Source organism: Elgaria multicarinata, chromosome 1, assembly GCF_023053635.1.
Source record: "Elgaria multicarinata webbii isolate HBS135686 ecotype San Diego chromosome 1, rElgMul1.1.pri, whole genome shotgun sequence".
In the NCBI taxonomy this organism is placed as follows: Eukaryota; Metazoa; Chordata; class Lepidosauria; order Squamata; family Anguidae; genus Elgaria; species Elgaria multicarinata.
Window position 1 is genome coordinate 35,549,519 of NC_086171.1, and position 22,976 is coordinate 35,572,494.

Below are 22,976 nucleotides of genomic sequence, written 5' to 3' on the forward strand. Positions count from 1 at the left end.
CCGTGAAGGGCTTAGGGTGGGAATGCTCAGGTTCCTTTATCGGAAACCTACAGTTCCCAGAATTGGAACTGTAACTATACTAGAGGGACCAGATACAAAAGAGGGCAGGGCTCCTGCAACTTTCACTGTTGTGATGAAGAGGGAATTTCTCCAGGTGCTGCATGCATGCAGATGACACCTGCTGAAATTCCCTTTTCTCTACGACTTGTTAAAGATACAGATGCCCTGTCCTCCTTTCCATACGGTCACCTTAGCTTCTACAAGCTAAGAAATGCTTCATGCCTTCCTGTCATACACCTATTAAAAGTTGGTAAGAGCCCTGAGAACTTACAGGAGGAAAAAGAGAGGGAGATCGATGGCAAGCTTATATTCAGATATGTGGGGAATGAGAGCATAACTACCCAGTCCAATCCTATATATACACGTACTCACATGTCCCATTGAGCTCAATGCACCTTATTCACAAGGAAGTTGGTTGTATAATCTTTACAAATGTTTTGAAGAATTGAAAAATATTCTAGAGTTCAGATTTTAGTGGCCACAATCTCAAAGCCCTGGTTATGGTGCTACACTGGTTAAATTCATATGAACTGTGTTCTCTTAGGATTTCATAGTAAAGACTATTGATGATGATCATGTCACATTTTTATATACTGCCTTTCATTATCTGAATTCTAGGACAGCTCATAAGGATATAAAGACCCCATAACAAATCAATACAAACAACAATAAAAGCAGCAGATAAAACAATTGAAGCAATACTAAACACTAAATGCCTTCATGGATAACAAGGACTTTCCCTGGCACTTAAAAGTTAAGAATGTTGGCATATAGCAAACCTTGAATGGATAGATGTTTCATTTGTACGTACTTTCATAGTTGGACAGAAAAAGTAGGGATGGATTTATTGAAAACATATCTACCATGTCCATTTGAGATGGCTAACAAACATTTGTAACCACCTCTATATCCTTCATCCTTGTACCATCATGCTTCCTCCTAGGACAGAGATTCAAAGTGCCATCTTCCTCTTTCAAGAAGAGGAAGTACAGAACAAAAACAAGGCCCATTGAGTCCGCCAATCTAATGGAGCTGCTTCTGCACACAGCAGGAGAGAGCAGCGATTCAGAGTTTAAAAAAACATCGGAATTACTGAGGTGTTTTTTTTGTCACACAAGGAAGGCCAGAAGGGGCACAAGAGGCAGACGACATCATGTGAGGTACCTGAGCAAACTCCGTGAGTGCCCAGTAATGAACGTGCAATAAAATGCTCGTCGGATGGAGCTATCAGACTCCTTCGGTCTTTCTTCAGTCTCAATCCAGCCCTTTGGGGTTCCCCAGATCGCAATGCCAACTTTCTTGCCAACCACTGTTTGCTTGGTGGTTTTCTGACTTTTGTGCAGCCCCCCCCCCCCATTCTAAAACTTTGAAATGGCTCTCCTAAAGCTTAGTTACTTGCAGTAAGGGTTTTAAGTTTAAATATGCTGGTATTTTGGCCCTGCCCTTTTTGTCTTTAGCCCTGCCCACTGCTGAAACATGGCCTCTGAAGGCTTCTCTGAAATGGAATCTGGCCCTTGGGCTGAAAGAAGTTGATTGGTTGATTACATTTATATCCCACCTTTTTTCCTCCAAGGAACCCAAGGCAGCGTACATAATCCTCCTCCTCTCCATGTTATCCTCACAACAACAATCCTGTGAGGTAGGTTGGGCTGAGAGTCTATGACTGGCCGAAAGTCACCCAGTGAGCTTCCATGGCCAAGTGGGGAGTAGAACCCAGATCTCCCGACTCCCAGTCCAGCTCAAGCCACTATACCACACTGGTTCTATTCCCCTGTCCTAGGAGCTGTATATGGTTGAGAAGGCGTTTTGAGAAGCAAGTCATAAGCACCTGCTGTTTCCTGCTACAAGTTTTGATAGAATGACTGATAAAAATACAGCCAAGCAAAAGAGGCATATGCCAATATCCCTCTATTTCCTTGCTCTGTTTGTGTCCTCAGAGGTAAGGCACTAAGGTGAAAAGGAAGCTGTCTGTGTCTGGCCAACCTTCAGCCGTATTGCTGATAATTGCCAGGAAGAGACCCCATTGCCAGCTTTGCCTTATTTGTATCTGCTGCAGTGCCCGGCGTGGACTCGGTGTCCCTGGGCTCCTGTCCCATGACTGTCATTTCTTGTCCTCCTAAGTACTGAACATTTATATCCAGCTCTGGCTGGAAAACTTTAATAACTCATTAATTTTCAGAAGATGGTTTGTTACCTTCTATGCATTTCTCCTTTTTCAGTCATTACATCATGTATCTTAGTGGCATGAGCATTGGAACTACAGCTTTCCCGTTCCAAGACAAAGTCTTTTACACCTAATGAATATTTCTTCTTCATTGGCATAAGAGGTCCTGCTGATCTGTGAAAATATTTAGAGGATATATATTCCTAACTTTTTTTTTTTTTTGCTGCAAGATTTCAAGGTTAATCTGTGCTTTACTCGTGCAGAGAAAAACTCCTATGAAATCTGTACCTGACTGGTATTTTATTGAGGATATTCCATTTCTGGAATACTAGTGTCAAGGGAACTAGAGGCTTTTGGCCAGTGTGCTTTCTGCAAGAACAAGTTGGGTTTCGTTAAGGCTTTTGCAAGAAGATATTGTAATTGTGTGGGGAGGGAAAAGATAATGTCTAATAGCTATGTGGAATGATAGAACAAGCATCCACAAGCAGACAATATTGCAGGAAATCCTATTAATAAGATTTCAAGGATGGAAAACAAGAGGCAAGCAATGAAATGAGGCTGTGGTGGATCAAGCATAAAGGAAGCCAGGGGGTGGTTCCAGACTAGGCTTTTATAGTGCAATCACTAAGCGGCTTTTCATTTGGAAGCACCAAACATACATAAATAATATTTATTTATTAATAAATAATAAATAAAGATGTATTTATTTCACAGATTTAAAATTAGTTGTAATAGTCATTACCTCACCCAAAGAAACCCAGGGAACTGTAGTTCTGTGAATGGGGCTGAGGATCTTCAACAGAGAACCCTCAACACCCTCACACACACAATAAAATAAAATAAAATAAAATAAAATAAAAAATAAATCCCAGGATCCTTTGCAGGGGCAGATCAATGACTTGTACTGGTATAAAATGAGTGGGTAGGATCCAGACTTAGTCAGGTTTGGAATGGACCCACAGAATGAAATGAGACTTAAGTTAGTCATGACTTACAGGTCCCATGGATTTATGCATGACTAAATCTGGATCCAACCCAATATGTTTATACCGTAGATATAAAAACAACAAAGCTTGTTATGCTAAAACAGAACTGCCACTGAAAATGGTAGCTGTGTGTCTTTCTCTCCTTTCTCTCCATAACATCTAATAGAATGTACTGTGGTCCGATACCACAACATTCTGTATTTTCTTCCACCTACTAACAGCATCCAGTGAAGTGAAAAAGGGAGGAGAAATGTAGAGTGTCCTAATATTAGGATATGGGTAAGTTCTTATGGACTTTATAGAGAGGGAGGAAGGCATATGATGTACAGCTGCTGTCCTCAGGCGGCAGCTATGTGTTCAGTATAACATCTATTTTGACCCTAAGCAAGCCCTTCCTTCTACCAGGATTATACCCAAGAGAGGTACTTCCTCTCTGTGAGGAGTTTAGCATGATTTGCTAATCCAGTGCAATTTTTATTTTCTTGATGGAAAAAGGTTGGGTTTTGAGATTAGCCATAGAAGTGTTAACAGCATAATTTTCATGTTACTGATGGGGTTGCTGGAAGCATCATAAAAGTTGTGACAGAAGCCTAGCTTTTAAATTAGCTGCTTGTTAAAATATCACAGTTCAAAAATACACAACTATAAATCAGAAGAGCATCATTAATCAAAGTCACACATTATAGGACTTTGCATTTCCTTTATGAAATTTATATAATTAATGCATCCATGCCAAGAAATGTAATTCTTCCCTCTATAAGAGACTTAACTTCAACCTGAAAGTTGACCTAACCTTGGGAACACTTACTTGTATTATATTGTCATTTATAGTGTGGTTTTCATCAAAGCTCAAGTGGTAAATATTTGACAGGGGCATTTCCTTTTCCCTCTGTCCTTTTTCATTATTTCTTAAATTAATGGCTTTACTTTTACATCCAAAATTGTTAATCCCTTCTTATTTAGCCCTCCATGTCAGTCCTTATTTCCATTAAGCCACAACCACGTCTTTAATTTGCACTTAGTAACTATTATGCATGCTCATCCTAGGGAGAAGAGGAAATCAAAGTAGCAGAAATAGTCATGAAAAAATGCCATCATTAGGCGTGAAAATAAGGCCAATATCTGTCTGATATGGTCTCTGAATGAGTTTTATTTTTCAAATGCAAATTGGAATTAGTCTAAGTGAAGACTCTGTATTAGATCTGTGAACACCTATTTGATTTTTGTAGGCATCCTTACACATCTGTTAATTCTCTGATGCTGTGTCCTGTCCTGACCACAAGCAATCACCCACAAATGACATCTGAATGTGGTTTAGCTAGGCAGATAGCATCAGGTGGAAGTCACAGGACCTTGGATAGCTCCTAGCAGACAACTTGCCTTAAGGAAACTTGGAGCTCAACCAAGACTCAATCTTTTACTCCTTTTGGGCCATATCACTCCTTCCAACCGCCTTCCTGAAGAAAGAGCCTTAAAAGTGTAGCGTTTCAAAGGAGTAGTTCTCACCATTTTGTTTACCTTAGTGTAAGTGTGTGAGGTCCAATCCAGATTGGGGCTACTATGCACAGGTAGGGGAGGTTTAAAGCTCCCCACCCAGTCACCCCCTCTAAAATTCATCATTGCTACTGTGTGGACTAAAAATAAAGGTGGGAGGAAGGAACCCTCTATTGGTGCTAATGATGTTTCCCTCCTCGTCTTGGTGAGGGCAGGGGAGGTATTTGGAAAAAATAAAATGGCCGGGTGGGAAAGTTTAAACCTCCCATACCGAAATGCAGTGTTCCCAATCCAGACCAGCCCCTATGTGTTTATACTAAGTAAACAAAATGGTGAGGATCAGCTGCACATTATATGTATTTAATATAGTGTATAGTTCTGCCCTTAGTCAGCTCCTGCTAAGAGCGTTGCCTGCCCTGACAAGCCGGCACTAGGGGGAACAGGAGGTTCCCATGGTAAACGGGGCTAGTTCCTCAAGGGGGGCTGGTGGCTCAGGAAGGGTGATCTCTGAGGGCCGCAGTTTTAGGTTCCTTAGTTCAAGGGGCTGACAGACCCTGGCTCAGGTTTTATGGCTCTGTGAAGCTTGTGCCACTGCTGTTCCTGATACATCTGGTTCCTTCCCCTCAGCAACAAATTTCTGGTGGCTGCTCAAGGTCATGAGTGGCTGTTGCCATTTTGTGGCTCTTGCTGGTTGCCCGGGGGCAGGGAACTCACCCACCCCTCAGCCTGCACTCTGGGTTGGCTAGCACTGTTAATGTTTTGGTTAATGTGGCTTACATATTTACATAGAGACATAATTTTTCAGTTATGATGACTGAATTTACCTTACCCATAGACATAATTCTTCCAGACATCAGTATAAATGTTTCCTGTGGGTTAAGACAACCTTTTTTCCCTTCTGGGGAGATGCCCAATTCCTTTCAAAAGTCTGTCGAAAGAGAAATATGAAAGCAGCAATAACATAAATAGGCAGCAAGGTTAGACTCACCCATTAAATTTCATCTCTCAATAAACATATGCATATTAAACTGAGATCATGTAAAGAAATCTTTCTGAACTCTGTGATGGATGCTCTGCTGAGGATGCAGAACCTACAATTCTAGGAGAACATGGCAGCTCACAGGGCTTGGAGGTATGTCTTCTGTGGATTCATCACAGCCGGAAAGATTGCCATCCTGCGGATACTAACGTTGGAAGAAGCCCCATTGAACCCCTTGGGATGTATTTCCAAGTAAACAAGCCTAGGAATGCATTGCACAACTCTGGCATCACTATGATGAGATGGGCTGGAGTGCATAACCTAAGCCAGCCTTTCCCAAACTGGCACAATGCAGACATATCGGACAACAATTCCATCATGGGTTGGGTCCAGACTTTGTCATGATTAACTTATGTTCCACTGATTTCAATGGGTCTACTCTAAGTATGAATCCAGCCCTACCAATATTTGGGTAGTCTTAATTCTGAGCTCAATTCAGATCAGCTTCTCTTGACTTAAGACCAAGGTTAGAGCAATCAGATGTGATGATCTCATTGCATTCTACAGGTCATCCATGCAGCATATTACAGCGGAGTTGGTATGGATACATTTATCTACCTCACATGGTAATGAACACTTTAAAATGCTTTGCAGACTATAGAAATGCTAAAATACTATTTACATAAAATGACACATACAGTTTCCTTCACTGCTTGTGGGTGTACTGAAGACAGGCAGCCTGTTGAGCCAATTCTAGGAGGCCTGCAATTAAATGGTTTCTCCTTCTCCTTCAGTATCTCTTTGAATGTATTGGAATGAGTCAGAATCTAATTCAGATCTACTTTTAGAGCGATCTGACAAGAGGCACACAAGCCCGTCCTTTGCCTTTGGCAAAGTCACAAATGTGTCCTGACAGAAGGTTGTACCTTCCAGAAGAAGCGATAAATGCAGAGCTTGCGATGTTGGGAATGCAAATGTGTTAAACTGCATCAGCTTTAAAACATTTTGCACTGTGCTCGGTGGTTAAGTCGTGTTGAGTCCCCACTCCCAGCACAGCTGGATTTCAAAACTAATGCAGATCTCTCTCCCTTGGCCACAGCAGAAAAAGCCTTCACACTATGAACAGGGTTATTTATTTGCTACATTTCTATATTACCCAATAGTCAAAGCTGTCTTCTTCCAGACATACAGCTAAAAGAAAACACACCACACACGCACACGATATTCCTTGTAAACTCCTGGTGGTTAATTTATTGGGATGGATCCAGACTACATTAGCTGCACTTAGGTCCCACAAAAATCAATGGTAATGACTTAAGTCTCATTGATTTCAATGAGAAGTGCAACTAAGTCAGCCTGGATCCAACCTATCATATTTTGCCCTCCCACCAGACCAGGGGTGGACAACCCCTGGGGTCAAGGGGGGCAAATTGCCTTCCTCAGAACTCATCAGGGGGGGCACCCTCCACCCCTGCCACAATCATGAAGCCAAAACCACCATTCGAAGGGAAGGCAGCATTGATGGCAAAACACTGCAGTGATTTTGCATGAAAATACATTGCGTGGGGAGTGCATGCCTTGTTTCCTAGCAGAATCTCATTACTGGAGGCTTCCAAGAGTGTAATTGTGCTTGGAACAAGGCATCATGTTTCAGTGCAGAATCACTGTTTTTTTTTTTTTTTTTTGCTAATGATGCTGCTTTCTATTTGCAGTGTGGTTTGGCAGTGTGTTTTTGGTGGCAGCAGCCAGGAAAACAGTGGAGGCTGAAAAAATGGTGGCAAGGTGGTGGTCTATATGTGGCATGTAATAGACCTATTTAGTAGGTACAATGCCAATGTTCTCACTATGAGCTTCTCTACATGATTGATTTATTACATGCTCATGATTGGCCACTCACAGAAGTTTGCAGGTCCTTTATATGACATGTCGACCTCCAGGATCCCTCCTGCGCCTTCCCCCGGTAATCTTGCTTCTAAAAAAATCAGAGATAATGCACTATTTAAAATTATCACAGGTTGGCTTTATAGAGAGGGAGACTTTTCAATTACAAATCATGTGATTGCCATTTGTCTTCGTCTAAAGAAGCTGTAGTTAACGCGGAAAGACCGCAGAAGAAGAAGAAATGGTAAGGGTCCAGGGTTTTCCTTAATGTAGAAACACTTGTAACAAGATGATGCTTCAGGACATTCAATGCAATGCTTAGTCCATGGTCTTTTGGGGAATCCAGCAAGCTAATAGCAGCGCAACAATAGCACAAACTTGTGAGAACATGCAGGATAGATAGGATGCTACTCAACACAAGCAAAGTGATGGCAATGATGGACACTGGGAAGCATGCACTGTTTTGTATATAAAGTACAGTTCGATCCTATCGTGATGTCCCAGCATTCTCCCAGATATCACAAGAGATCCAAGAGTGCAGTACAGGCGCTTGGGACAGAAAAATGTCTTAAGCAGATTCTGCCTCACTCTCAACATTTTGCCAAGAAATTCAAAACACTGGAACATATTCTGAAAATGACATCAATTTATACTTTTCATCATTTCTCTTCAGAGAATTTGGGTTTTCTGGCAAAGAAATAATGACAGGCTCAGAAATCTAGATCTTCTGCTCCTTTGTGACTATTCCAAGGAGGACAGAAGGACTAATTCACTATCACTAGAATTTATTTGTCATGTCCTTGAGCAACTTTGAATTGTTAAGGTTTGCTCTGCCAGAAAAGTGAACCTATTCGTTTTTGTTAATGAGACAGAAGAGGAAGATAAAGGTTTTTAAAAATGCCAACCATTGTGCTTTATAAGCCACCCAATCTAATTATTGACAGGGATCAAGGATGTTAAGGTCCAAAAAAGGGAACTACTTATTATCTGAACACTTTGGAGAGGTATTAAACTCATTTGAATTTAATTAGAAAGGAGCATTCATGATTTAAGAATAAATCTTGCCTCTATTAATTGTAAGAATTAAAGTGATTTATGGCCCTTAAGATTGCTAGCGATTTTGGGGGTGGGGAGGGAAGCCTTTAATAAAAAGTACATGGCATATTGTCAAAGAGAAAATGGCAAAAAGGGATTATGCAAACCCATTGGGAAAAGTTATGTTTTAGTTAAATGTTAGATTTCTATGTGGACTGTCATTGAGCAATCTACTTGTGTGAGCAGTATGTAAATGTTTGAAGTCCAAGAATTGTTACATGGGCCACAAGTAAAGCACTTAATCATGCTGTAAGTGTGCTTAAACATGATGGGGTGCACACAGAACACTTGCTGCATGTTCTGCAGTATTGGACCATTTGCCACCAGTTACTGGCCCAGGTAGCTCTTTCCTGTGTTGCCCCCAAACTATGGAATTCTGAACTATGATTGTCCCCCTGTTCTCTTGGCCTTTAGAAAGGATGCAAAGACGCATCTTTTCAAATTAAGCTTTTAGAAAGCATCGTTATAATGCTTTTACTGATTTTTATTTTCTTGTTTTAAGTTTTTTTGTTTTAAATAATTGTATGCTGCCTTGATGGGTTTTTTAAAAAAAAGCAAATACAGCTGTATATAATACATAAATAAGTAAATAAATGCATCACTGATATGCTATTGTTACATATAAATGGGCTTATGGTAAACACATTTAAAAGATGAGAAGGTGTTTGTATAACGTAAACACCGTTAAGTACTTTATCTGTTGCATCTGTTTTGGCCCTCAGAAATCAAACTCAAAAGAGAATCTCCTCTTCCTTCCATAAGCTGAGGGGGAAATGTTACATTTTCCAGTTTATGGAGGGAAAAGGGAGATCTCACAAAGGTTTGTTGTTTTGCTGTTGCACATGAGCAGTTATTTGCAGAAATGAATAACTTGATTGTCCTTAGAACCAGCATGAAGTTACTAGTGATTCACAGTGCAATCCTAAACACTCAGAAATAAGTCACAAAGCGTTCAATAGGACTTACTCGCAGGTAGGTGCATATAGGATTGCAAACTCAAATGTTGAATTTAAACAGCAATTCAACCTTTAAGGGCTGATCTAAATGGTTATATCTTCTTGATGCTAAACCTTTAAGGGCTCATCTAAATGGTTAGAGGAAAATAAATGGTGGTATAATTCTCCAAGGACACTACCATTTCAAGATGCACATTGCACAATTGCATGATTCACTGTTCTCCAGTTTCAAAATCTCTCCAGTAACAAGCTAACATGCAGGGTCTGCCCAAAACATTTTGCTGCCTTACATGGAATAGCAACTGGCACTCCCACTCTGCCCCTGCCTGAAGTCAAAGCACATAGTATCCAAGGATGACCAAGTTATTTTGCCACCTGAGGGAGAAAATGTGAACACACCCACTAGAAATAAGTAGTTTTGGTATGTTAACGGGAAGATTCCCTTTAACATGTCACAAAAGCAGAAGGGTGAATGATGGGCACTTAAATGACAGATACAAACATTCTTTTTTGAATCAAGACCAGAGATTGATTAATCTGTCTTTCTCAACTTAAAATGCAATTACCTCTATAGCAGCTGCCCACAAAATATGAGATTTTGAAATTATTGCCCCATAAAAAATATTTAATGTACATAATTACGATAGTGGAGAATAACTCAATTATAATTTGATATAAATTTAAGATGTTTCCTATTTGGTCATCTTTATGTATAATCAGGAGATAATTCTTCCTAAGGGACGGAGTCAGTGAGTATGGTAACGTACATAAAAATACTGCTCTGTACTTAAATTAAATATGGATGTTGGGGATATCAAGGTTGGGTTTTGAGGTTCCAGTCCACCTTCCACCCAAACTGTAGGCCAGTTATCCCAATCAGCAGATTTGCGTTTATCTCTATGCTGTAAAATTCATGCAGATCAAAGGGCGATTAAAAGGTACTTCATGAAAAGTTGGCAACTCTACAGGAGTTCCACATGACTTCAGTATCTTTCACAATGCCTCTCATGCTGCTAGAACTTAACACGTTTCAGACAACAGCAATAGGTTTTATACACAGAATTGAAGTCTGTTCTCCTAGACCATGCTTACCTGTAATTCCAGATGTCATTTGACTGCCCACCTTAGCGTTCCAGTCTCCTGTAATGAAAATAACATCTCTTTTTGGTGTGTTATCCAGTAGGTGCTGCAGATCCTCATAGAACTGATTTACTTCTACTTCTTCAGCATCTGTGGTTGGGGCATATATTTGGATCACTGTGATGTTAAATGGCTTACCCTGAATTCGAATTGAGATCATTCTATCATTTTTTGGATTGTATCCAAGCACTGCTTTAGCCACTTTATTATTAATTATTAAGACTACTCCATTTCTTCTGTGGTCCTCTTGTCCACAGTAGTAGATCTGGTGGTGATCTGATGTGAAGTGGCCCATTCTAGTCCATTTCAGTTCACTGACACCCAATATATCTTTATTTAATCTTGACATCTCACCAATAACCGCATCCAATTTGCCCTGGCTCATAGATCTTACATTCCAGGTTCCTATGGTGTGTTGATCTTTAGAACATCGGATTCGTCGTTCACCACCAGCACCGTCGGCCGCTAGCCGTCCTTTCGGCTTTGAGCTAGCTGCGTCATCACATCTGGGGCTAGTTGAACTTATCCTCTGTTCCTCCCCAGTAGCATTTTGACCATCTTCCGACCTGGGGGTCCCATCTTCCGATGGTATACCGACATATCTCTGGTTGTACTAATCCATTTAGTTTTCATGGCAAGAATACTGGGGTGGGTTGCCATTACCTTCCCTAGGGATCGTATTTAGACTGACCTCTCTACCATGACCTTCCCGTCTTGGGTGTCCCTTCATGGTTTAGCTCATGGCATCCTTGAGGCGCTCCAGCTCCAGCACCACAACAAGGTAACGATCTCTTGTGTCTTCACTAACACAATTCTTCATTACCAATAGGGCAATTCAACTGAGAAATGTAACCCATTGATCATGATGGGTTTTCTGATTCTAAAGATACCTTATCTCAATGACGTGTCTTCTCCAGGCATTCTAAATCTAGTGTTTTGGACTTCAGCTCCCATCAGTCCAAGCAGTTGGAGAAGGATGGTCTACTTGACATATTTTGTAGATTATGCTCTGAGGAACTATAACTTCAGGTGGAGGTTTTAGTCATGAAAAGTGGCCATAGCTTAGTGGTAGATCATATGCTTTGCATGCAGAAGGTCCCAAATTCAATCCCTGGTATCTCCAGGGAGAGCTAGAAAACCCTGGAAAGTCACTGCTAGTCAGTATCAGCAGTACTGGGGTAGATGGACAAAGGACACAACTAGAAAATACAAAAATAGCATAAAATGGAAGACATGCACCCAGCATCTCTGGAAACACCATCAGTGGCAACCGATCAGGACTGTGCTGCTGACGATGCATCCAGACACAACTGAACTAATCAAGAAGGCTGCTGCATGCACCAAATGCCCAGCCCTGCAAGGGCCAACCAGCGCTTTCAGGGGCAATCTACAGAAACAATCTCTCCTCTGTGTTTCCTGATAGGCTGGCTCTGCTGGGTAGCATCCCAGCAAGGCTCACTGCCTCGCCCCACCCCCTCATTCTGTTCACTCCCTAGACTGAGATTAAAGAGCATTGATTAACTATGAAATAAAGGCTGTACACAAGTTTAGCTTTCCACGAACTTCAAACTATTATGATGGAATACACCCAATAACTTGGAAATTAGAGTGATTCAAAATGAACACTTCCCAGAATTGCTCATTCTGAAAAAAAATCCATATTCTTACATTAAAAACATGTCATGAAATACCCCAAGCATATATATTATTGATCAAATGTTTTCAACCAATCTGCCCAGTAATTCACAGTGACTACATTTCCTAAGATCACTCCCCTTTGCACTTTCAAAAGGATGTCATCTTAGATTTATATCATAATAGATTTCTATTGTGACTGTTATTGATGGAAATCAGAAAAATCATGCCATGCCAATGGAAATCCAGAAAAGCCACATAAAATGCCATTCTTTCCCATGAAACATACTATAAATCTCATCTTTTTTATGGTACTTCCATCCTGTGCCTGCCATGGTGACTATGGGTAATGGGGAATCAGAGTTTGATTTGGAAAGTAGCATGTGAAACACATACTGCACCCAAGGGACAGAGCAAATGCAAAGATTTCCAATTCTTCACTTTTGGATGCAGGGATGAAAACAACAAGACAGATCTGTTTCAAGGTCCTGCAATCTGTTTCAAGGACCTGCAACTATAAATGTCAACACAGTTTTGAATTCATATAGCAAACTTATATGAATTGCACTTAAGGAGAGCAAACGGAATCTATTTCAGAGGAGACATGGACTTTTTAAAAAAAAGATTGTTATTGGAGTCTGATAAATTAGTTCATTGCATTTTTCACAGCAAGGCTTAAATATATATGCATCACGTCTCCTTCCCCAAATAGTAGAAAGTTCAGGGTAGAGTTTGCCTGGTCAGTTTGAGGTTGCATTTTTCTTCCTCTTGTGGCCCTCCAGATGTTTCAGCCTACAACTCCCATCATCGGTCACCATTGGCTATGCTGGCTGGCATGTCTGTATGTCAAAACATTTGGAAAGCCACAAATTGCCCACTCTTTAGCAGCAAGCTGATGTGCAGTAATCAACAGGTAATAATGTTTATCTCCACACCATAAAAACGCCTCCTGCCAGTTGCTGCCCTCAAGCTGCAGTTAAGGGAATAATACAGGATCTGGCAATGAAAAAAATAAGTGGCAGCCCAAAGTCAAATTATTCTGGAGGTGAAGATACTGGGCACTGCATGTTGAGAATGAGAGGGAGGGATTTTGAAGCTGGGAGGAGCCATTGCTCAGTGGTAGAGCCCCCCTTTGCATGCAGAAGGTCCCAGTTGAATTCTCTGCATTTCCAGGTATGGCTAGGAAAGAATACTGCCTGAAACCCTGGAAGGCTGTTGCCAGTCAGTGTTGACAATACTGGGTAGATGGACCAATGGTCTGAATCAGTATAAAGCAGCTTCCTATGTTCCCATGGGGTCTGTGCCTCTTCCCTCCTCAGCTTCTCTGCTCCCAAAGTGGCTTTTCTTGTTCAAAATTGGGCATATTGACATCATGACATGTGTCCTGCATGTGCTGTAGTATTTGTGATGGTGCGCACAAGGCTTCTTTCTCAAGCCTTTTCTTCAGCTTCCAGAAACAAACTCACCTTTCCAACTCCTGGATCCATGTGATGTTCAGGAAAATCCATTTGCGTTTCATCTGGCAAGTTGGTCAAACAGGTTGGGAGAGTCGTTGCTTGCCAAGAGCTGCCTGTTCTGTCAGCCGGAATGAGAGTCATTAACCAGGTAATGTCACCTGGCTCTGCGGCGCTGCAGTTGCCTAATGTGATGTATCCATTGTCATATTTGCAGTATCAGGGGAGCATCTGGATTGGCTGCTGTAAGTCTCCCTGCACTAGTAGCACTGCATAGGGATATGTGTGTTTGTGTGTGTGGAGGGAGAGGGCCGGAGAAGATAGTACCACATTAGATCTTCCAGTAAGATCAGTGCAAAATGGGCTCTAGCTTTTTGTGGGCAACTAGGCAAAAGGTCCTCAGCAGCCCCCACGTCTGTACCTCTCCAACTGCCTGACCCTACCCTACCTGGCAATGGGCACCTCTAGTCTGAGAATTGCATGGCAGGGAGGAAAAGGGAGAAAGACATAATGGCTATCTCCACAGTTAAAACAATAATCTTCCGGCCATTTGAGGTGATTTTCCTATCCCTGTAGGCCCAGCACGAATGACCAATGGGCTGGCCAGGGTTTGCAAAGCCCCTGTGCTGCAGAAATCCCCTGCCTCCCTCAAAGCCCTTTAAACTGACCTTACAATTCCAAACAGCTGGAATATCTGCCACAGTGCCAGTTCATATACTTTCCCCCTAACTCATATAAACACATACATTTGCAGAGGTGAAGAATCCCACATCTGCACAAGTGTCTTTGTACAACATACATGCAGATTGGTAGATAGCAGGGGATGTCCTAGTCCAGTGTGGGAACACAATGAATTCTACACAAAATCAGGCTGTTCCAAATAAGAATATTTCCCAATTTGTTCCAATTTTGGCTTGATCCCCGGCATGCATCTCCATGTAGGTCTGGGAAAGGCTCCTCTCTGAAAACTGGACAGACGCTGCCAGTCAGTGTCAACATAGAATCATATAATAGTAGAGTTGGAAGGAGCCTATAAGGCCATCGAGTCCAACCCCTTGCTCGATGTAGGAATCCACCTTAAAGAATCTCTGACAGATGGCTGTCCAGCGGCGTCTTGAATGCCTCTAATGAGGGAGAGCCCACAACCTCCCTAGGTTATTGGTTCCATTGTTGTACTGCTCTAACAGTCAGGAAGTTTTTCCTGATGTCCAGCCGGAATCTGGCTTCCTGTAACTTGAGCCCATTATTCCGTGTCCTGCACTCTGGAACAATACTGGGCTCAATGGAACAGTGGTCTGAGTCAGTATAAGGGAGCTTTCTAAGGGCGTAATCCTATGCATGTTTAGAATTAAAAGACCTATAACTCCTAGCATTCCCCAGTCAGCATAGTATTGTGCCTTAAGTTCCTATTCTAATCATTACTACTACATCAAATACCAAGTTTTAAGAGTTTTACCATGATGTTTCATTGACACACGCATGGCAGGAGAAGTGTTGTAACAAATATAAGCTAAATGAACTGTTTCAGTTAATATGTTATAGAGCTCTCAGCAATGACTATTAAATCTATCAAAATACTGGTGATGTGTAATGGAAATGATGTCAGTACTTACAGTCTCTTTAAGTAAGTAATGATGTTACAAATGTACAGCTAAATAGCAATCCGCATCGTCCATCTGCTAAATGTAAAAATGATCACAGACCAATTGTGGGATCCATAATTAATAATTCTTGGGGGATTGTTATCTAGTTCTTGAAAATGAAAGCCAAAGCAAATAGGCGCACTTTGAGGAAGTGGGTGCAGCTTTATTTAGGTGATCAGCCTCACTTTCCTATGGTAACCAGGACTCTCCTTCTTAACCACCATGATAATTTCAAACGTCAAGTTATTTGAATTTTATCAAGTTGCACAAAACACATCTGTTTAATCTCAAGATTGCCTTCAAAGAATGAGAATAAAAATACTGCATTAAACAGTTTCTTTTGCTGTTTTTCTCACTATGGACTACCTACTTAGTTAGTCATGAAGATGTCGATGACATTCTGATTCCTTAGAAGAGGAACAGCTTTCTGGGTTTTGGTTCAGTGGCCGACCCAAAAGAGAACCCCATTTCTACAATTTTTGTTTGCATGATCAGAGGTGGGGGGGCCTTTGAGAGCCCTTTCATATAAATTAGCCTCCCTCCACATGCAAAACTAGAACACCAGGGAGGAGTCTAACCTAGAACTTTATCCCCATGGAATGGGTTGTTTTTGTTTGTTTGAAATGTGGGGCAATGTGCAAACTTCCACATGCACCACCAGTAGCAAAGCACATGATGCTTTTGCTAGTACTTTTTTTTTTTTTAATCAAGCAGAAAACCCTGGCAGAAAAGTCAAGACGGGCCTGATGGCTTATAGCTACATCTACTTGAAAAGCAGACCTATCTACCAATGAGAAGTGCTAGTTAAAAATGAAAAGTTCTCAGGGGGAAATATAGTAAAAATGTGTGAAATCTAAGCAGCACTAAAAGTTCCCATCCCTAACAGTCTGTTCCTACCAAAGAAACACAGGAAGCTCTTAGGTCAGCGTTCCCTAACTTGGTGCCCTCCAGATGAGTTGGACCACAACTCCCAGCTGGCTGGGGCATGCTGGGGGTTGTAGTCCAATACATCTGGCGGGGAACACTGTATCAGACCACCAATCTCTATAGTTCAGTGTTGCTTACACGTCCACCAGCAGCTTTCTGCGCAGGAGACTTTCCCCGTCCTATCGGGAGATATCAGGGACTGAACCTGGGCTTTTTTTTTGTATGCAAAGCAAGTCCCCCGCCACTGAACTAGCAAGCACATTTTCCACACATCCTAATTTCTTTCGCGTCAGAGAACTCTCTCTTTTATCACATCAGGTTGCAGTTCAAAAGGTCACTACTGACAAGACAAGAAACACTTTTGGGCTTGCAATAGCCTGCATAACAACAAAGAGTTATTTAAATAATATTAACATGAATAATAATGCTTTGTGGATTAACCTGTGTTCTAAATGGTCTGTGGCCGTTTAATAAAGATTGATAATAATACATTGCTATTACATTCGGATTCCCCCCCCCCCCCCCCCCCGTTAAGAGCCCACTGGGGTTCCCTGCAATTTTTACTTCGTACGGAAATCAATTTGCAGATTTCCCTGCGCAAAATTGCAGGCGCGCTCTTTTTCGAGCCCCACCCCTAGCCCCTCCTCCGTTCCCACCTAAGCCCCGCCCCAGCGCACCTATTTTGCATCCTTAGCCCCACCTTTTCTCCCGAGAAGCGGCCCCGTTCTCAAGTTGCAGCCACGCCCCCAGAGGCTCGTGCGGCCTCCACAGCTTTTCTGAGGGTGGCAGCGTCAGGCAACCTCTGATTGGTTGAGCGTCCTCGAGCTCTGAGGTCACGCACCCACCCCCGCACCGCCGCCGTCCCTCCAGCGAGCGAGCCCTGCCTCTTGTTCGCGCTTGCGCATACGCAATGCCTTCCTGAGGAAGGCCCCTAGGAGAGGCTGGGCCTGGCGGATCCGCCCCCTCAGCCGCAAGGCGGTGTGACAGACCCACCGCGAGGGAAGCGGAGAGGCGGCGTCAGCAGGAGCAGCGTCAGCAGCTGTTGTTGTTATTATCCTCCCTGTCTGAGGCGCCTCTTTCCCCGCCCCCTCTCCCGCTTTCTGGTGTGAGGAGGGGTCGGGAGCATCAAGGCGCTGCCGCCCCCGGCCATGGTCCCCCGCCCGTCGCCTTGGAAGCAGGAGGATTTGGGGCGGCCGCCATTGCCGGAGGAGGAGGAGGAGTGGGCTGCGGGGCGGTGGCGGCGGCTATGAAAGGATGGACGCGGACGAGGTGACCATCCGCGAGCAGAACTTCCACAGCCAAGTGCGGGAGTACACGGTGCGTAGCCGCCTAGAACTGCGGGCCCCTTCGTGGCTGGCAGCGCCTCCTCAAAGTCCTCGCCTCCCTCATCTCCCGCACCTCACCCCCCAAGTGTGTCGTGTTGACCAAATTTGCCTCCCCCTCCCACGAGAATGCCCATTTATTCTGCCCCCCCAGTGCCCTCAGGTACAGGTGGGACAGAGGGTGCCTCCATCGTTTATAGTTCCTGTACGAGTAGCGGCAAAGTGTATATGTTTATTTTTGCACCTGCAGTTTACACCAACAGCCTTTCCCCTCCCCCCCTTCAAAATTTAATTTCCTGTGTAGTAAGTTCTACCTTTTGGATATAAAAGATAAAAAAAAACCCTCAGGAAGTCGCGCTTCGCCGCAGTTCTCTCATGGAAGAAAACTGGTGCACAGTTTTTATGGCACTCTTGTCCTTGCAGCCACTATTTAGTGCCGGCCTTTTAAGCGCTGTGTCCTGAGTGGAAGGGCAAACGTGCAGTACAACCCTGAACCACGTTGCGCTTTTATTATATATTACTTTTAAAGTGCCATTGTAGGTGTGTGGTGTGGGTGTCCATGTCTGAAGAAGGTTGGCTCAAGATGTTTCTGCATCTTAGGCAGAAAAGACATATAAACAACGATTTACCATCCTTTGGCATCTCTAATAGTTGCACCATGTGGTCTGGGAAGTGGAAGATCTGGGTTCTGCTTTGTGTTTCTGACTATATAGAGTTTAGTCCAAGTGTATTCCATGGGGTGCTTATGCAATAACCTTTAGTTACAGGAAATAAACTATTGACTGAGTGACATTTGGCTCACTTAGGGTGCTGGGGAAGGCAACGGCAAACCACCCCACTATAAGGCCTGCCAAGAAAATGTCAGCGAAAACTGCCGTCCCTCCAAGAGTCAGTAATGACTCTGTGCTTGGATGAGAGGTTCCTTTCCTTTTCTTCTTGCATCAAAATAAATTGCCTTACATAGAGCTTATGTTATCTTGGTTTACAAATAGTGGGGATGGGGACTGTGTGGTCCTCCAGATGTTTTGGACTGCAACTACTAGCATCCCTCACTGTTGGCTATGCTGGCTAGGACCAATGGGAGTTGCAGTCCAACAATATCTGGAGGGCACCATGTCCCCACCCCTATCATATAGAGTGCTTCCTAGCGCCAGATAATCATCCTAATCTGAAGCCCAAATACACATACCCCCCTCTATTACTGTGGCCCTTGTATAAATTATTGTCATTTGCAGTCTGCGCTTTTCCTTCCTTAAAAGAAAAATCTCACTTCTTCTTCCAAGGAGCTTGAGCTAGTATTCATGGATCTCCCCCTTTCATAATAACCCTTTTTTCTCATAACCCTGTGAGGTAGGGTTTCTCTAGCAGGGCTTGCTGAATCCCACATGTTTGTTGCTTCTGCTTTCAGGGCATTCCTGGGTTGTTGATTAAAGTTGATTCAAAACACAAGTGATGAACATTCAGAAGTCAGCATGCTTGTTCCCTTACTTGTGGCCCTGACAACCCATAGTTTAAACAACCCATGGGTTATCGTTATGTGTGAACCGGGCCAGGAACCGACTGTAAGGTTACCCAATAATCTTCATGTCTGAGTGAGGGATTTGAATATCAGTCTTTTCATCTCTAGTCCATTATTCTAACTACTGCACCACGCTGGATGTCTTCTGAGGGTGTGTCAAGTGCAAAAATACATAATTTGTCCAGCCCCCTCCCCCACTTTGTGATATCTTGGAACCAATCCCCTAAGTGGTTTGTACTTTGTGGTGTTCCAGTCCCCTGTGTTGGTTTCTCTCCATATAATGCTAAATACTCGGCTCTTCATATTAGACTGTTTTGCTTTGTTTCATTCTGGACACTCGCAGAGCATGGCCCTTTCTAATTTGCTTGTCGTTCACCTTTTTGCCACATCTTGTAAAGACAAAAATGGAATCTACATCTTATTGATGGACACATGTGTATTTTCTGAATGCATCTGGAGCCCATACATCTCCTCATGAGGTGATGTGCTAATTCAGCACTGAAAAGTGGAAGTATGAGTGAATTGTCCTGCTTTTTACTTTAATGTCTGAAGCCACCCTGAATTCATGTGCAGTAAGGCATGCTTCCCCTCTCCATTTATTCAGTACCCCAAATATAATCTTGTACTTTGTGTCTCCTTGGGCCCATGGGTATTGCACCACTTCGTAAATCCGATAGGGCAGGTATACAGCTAATTGCATTCCTTTTTTCCTTACACTGGATCCAGATTTAGTCATACTTAGAGCAGGTCTGTTGAAATAAATGTGAAATATGTTAGTCATGACTTAAGTCATTGATTTCAGTGGGTCTGCTCTAAGCATGACTGAATTTGGCATGTCAATTTGGGAAGTGGATTTTAAAGCTGCTTTATCCAGGTTAAATGTTCTTTCAACAAGAAATAGAATATATATTTCTCTTATACTATGATAGGTTTTTTTTTAATCCGAAGCAGTATTCTGAGGTTTGAACCTAATTTTTTTTAATGAAAAAAACCAAACTCTTAACATTTTGGATAAGATTAGTGTTCTTGGAAGCTTTTCATAACTTGGCACATTCTGTGATTGCTTTGTTACACTATTCCCGGAATCAGGCTGGTTCCTGTGGCATGGGACACTTTGTTCATTAATGCACGGTGTATCCTGACTTTCAGAATAGAGGCAGACCAGATGATATGTTTAGGTCATTGATTTTTTGTTTTTCTTGTTTTATTATATCAAAGTGTCTGTTCGTTCTTATTTCTGAGGGTCTATTAATTATTCGCTTTGTTCTTTTCTAAAACCTATTTTCTACACATAAAAGCTGAGTTTCTTAGCTAACTGAATCTTGAGCCCTTTGATGGAATTGCAGCACTATACACTAAATGTAGCCCTGCACATCATACACACTTCCAGTTTGTAGAAAACTTAAGAGGGTTTTGCTGCCTTGAGACATTTTACCCTTAAGGGTAACCTAAAAAATAACTGTAAATAATTTTAAATAATAACATAAAATAACAGCACTGCCTTGAGTCTGCTATTTTCTGCTCTCCCAACTCCCCCGTCGTTTCCTACAGTATTGTCTTACTGTCAGTTTCACTGACCTGGGGTGAAATGTGAACCTAGTTAGCGCTTTGACTATCTGTGACTTTCGTTTGTGAGAGGACATAGAAATCACACTAATATTTGGCTCTTCAGACATGCATAAAAGTACATGGTATTTGCCAAAGAATAACATTCAGTTTGTTGTATCCATGTAGAGCTTGTTGCTTGTATAATCTCTGTTCGCTTTCCAGTAAAGTCACTGATACACAAGGGGCCAATTCACATGATCAAAATTACCCAAAATAATTTGTGGGCGGTTGTAGAATTATTCAAAGTTTTCCCCCCACTCCAACAAGTAATGCCACCCAGGTTTGAATGACAAGACAAACTACGCCTGAGCAGTGATTATAAAAATGGTGCCCAGCATGCGCTTGACATGTGCTGCGATTTAAATAAGCCACAGTACCTTATTTTGATCATGCTAACCAGGTCATGGAGTCTGTGCTTAGGAACCTTGATTAATTTGCCAACATTCTGCAAGTTGGAAAGCCAAATCCTGCAAATAGATCATGCGGAGAATAGGTTATGCAAGCTATATTAGTATTATTTTTTTTATAGTTCAAATTTAATGTCCCCCCCTTCTGATCATTGAGCAAAGAACACTGTGGCAGCTTTTGCATCTTTAACCTCTCTGAGATTCCAGCCAGAGAATAAAAATTTATATATGTGTGTGTATGTGTGTGCAAGGACTCTTTCCAGACAATTTAAGAGCATGCCATGGAGCGGGGTGGGAGGGGGCTGAGACGGAAACAACGAGAGGGTGGCTTGTAAGGGGCCATGGGAGGCAAAAGGCAAGTGCAGAAGGTGAAGGCAGAGGGATCTAGGGACAAAGGATAGGGCAGAATCAGAAGCCAGTGGCAGTTCCCATGCAGAATGCAAAGCTGCTCTTGCACATTTCAGTTTCCACTTGCTTTGAATAAGGATCAGGAAGAGGAGATGCTAGCAAGAGTCACTGAGAGAGGAAGCAGGAGAGGAAATAAGGGGGGAGGAAAGGTTCTGCGGTCTCAGTACATCCCACACTAGACACTCTATGGTGGTACTGCAAATAGCTCTTTTTGCCAACCCCTTCCCAAGCACTGGAGGTAGGTGATTCAGCAAAGAAACAGTCTCTGCTGGAACACCCCACCCTGCTGCCCCGCTCATTCAGCTGCAGCTGAAGGGCAGGAAGGAAGCCCTCAACACGCACCTCAACCACCTGGTGAAACTAGGCCCGGTCTTGCCTAGTGGTTTCTTCTGTTCTAGGTTTTCCCCCTTGCGAGTTTTTTGCCACTTCCCAAATAGCCCAGCTGATTGGAAAACAGCCCAACAATCACCGAGGATTTCACCACTGCAAGGCCGAACCGAACACCTGGCCCCCATTCACGGCAACACGTTGCTTACTGAGAGCAGGACCTGCAGCTCCTTTGTTCTAAATGGAAGCTTTGGATTTGAACGCAATGAGATTTTACATTCTTAAGAAAGTTCTTTAGAGTAGGGATGCCTTGGAGATTAAAAAGTTGGTTGGCTATAACTGTCAATTAGGATCTGGTTGTTCAGAATTCTTGTAAACCACAACCTCCATTTGAAAAGAAAGAAACAAGTTTTTAGCTTTCAGAGTTGTGACTCATTGCCAGTGAACCAAAGGACATAGCGTCTTCATTTCGTTTAGTGTTCCATCACTCTTACCATCATTTTGATGTTGAATTCATGTATCTCTCCTAAAACCTTTGGTAACAGTTCTAGGAATAACTCAGATTTGGCAGCAAGAATCAATTGAGCAATTGAATAATAACCCTATGCAAATGTGAATAATTACATCTATAATTTTAGGGGATTGTGTGCAGAATTTAGGGTGTTAGTGCTCCAGTTTAAACCCAACGTTCATGGTGCTATAGGTCATGATTTCCAATATGTAAATCCTTAATAAGTTCGGTGAATGTGGTACAAATAATATACAATTGGAACACTTAAAAGGAAATCAGCATTTCCTGTCACTTAACTGCATAAGTAAATGTAATTTAGCTTGTCGCAAACAGAGAGTAATCCTTTGGCCTCAGAAACACAGGATACTTTGGATTCCTGGATTCAAGGTCAGAGAAATACTTTGACCAAGGACTCTGAGTTCCCTGCACTTTCCCTCTCCCCCTTGCAGAAAGAACAATG

The 22,976-nt window shown here is 42.4% G+C and overlaps 1 protein-coding gene across 3 annotated transcripts in view; it reads left to right on the forward strand.

The window, feature by feature from the left end:
• The window catches only part of LMBR1 (limb development membrane protein 1), a 281,805-nt gene that overhangs the window by 185,151 nt on the left and 73,678 nt on the right, over positions 1–22,976 (forward strand). The window contains exon 2 of one of the 3 annotated variants that reach the window (XM_063125954.1): positions 17,545–17,731. In XM_063125954.1, coding sequence (XP_062982024.1) covers positions 17,669–17,731 — 63 coding nt within the window. In that variant the 5' untranslated portion in view covers positions 17,545–17,668. Of the gene's footprint in view, positions 1–17,359; positions 17,732–22,976 lie in introns of those variants that run through there. The other 2 variants (XM_063125945.1, XM_063125963.1) reach the window with 2 other exon arrangements.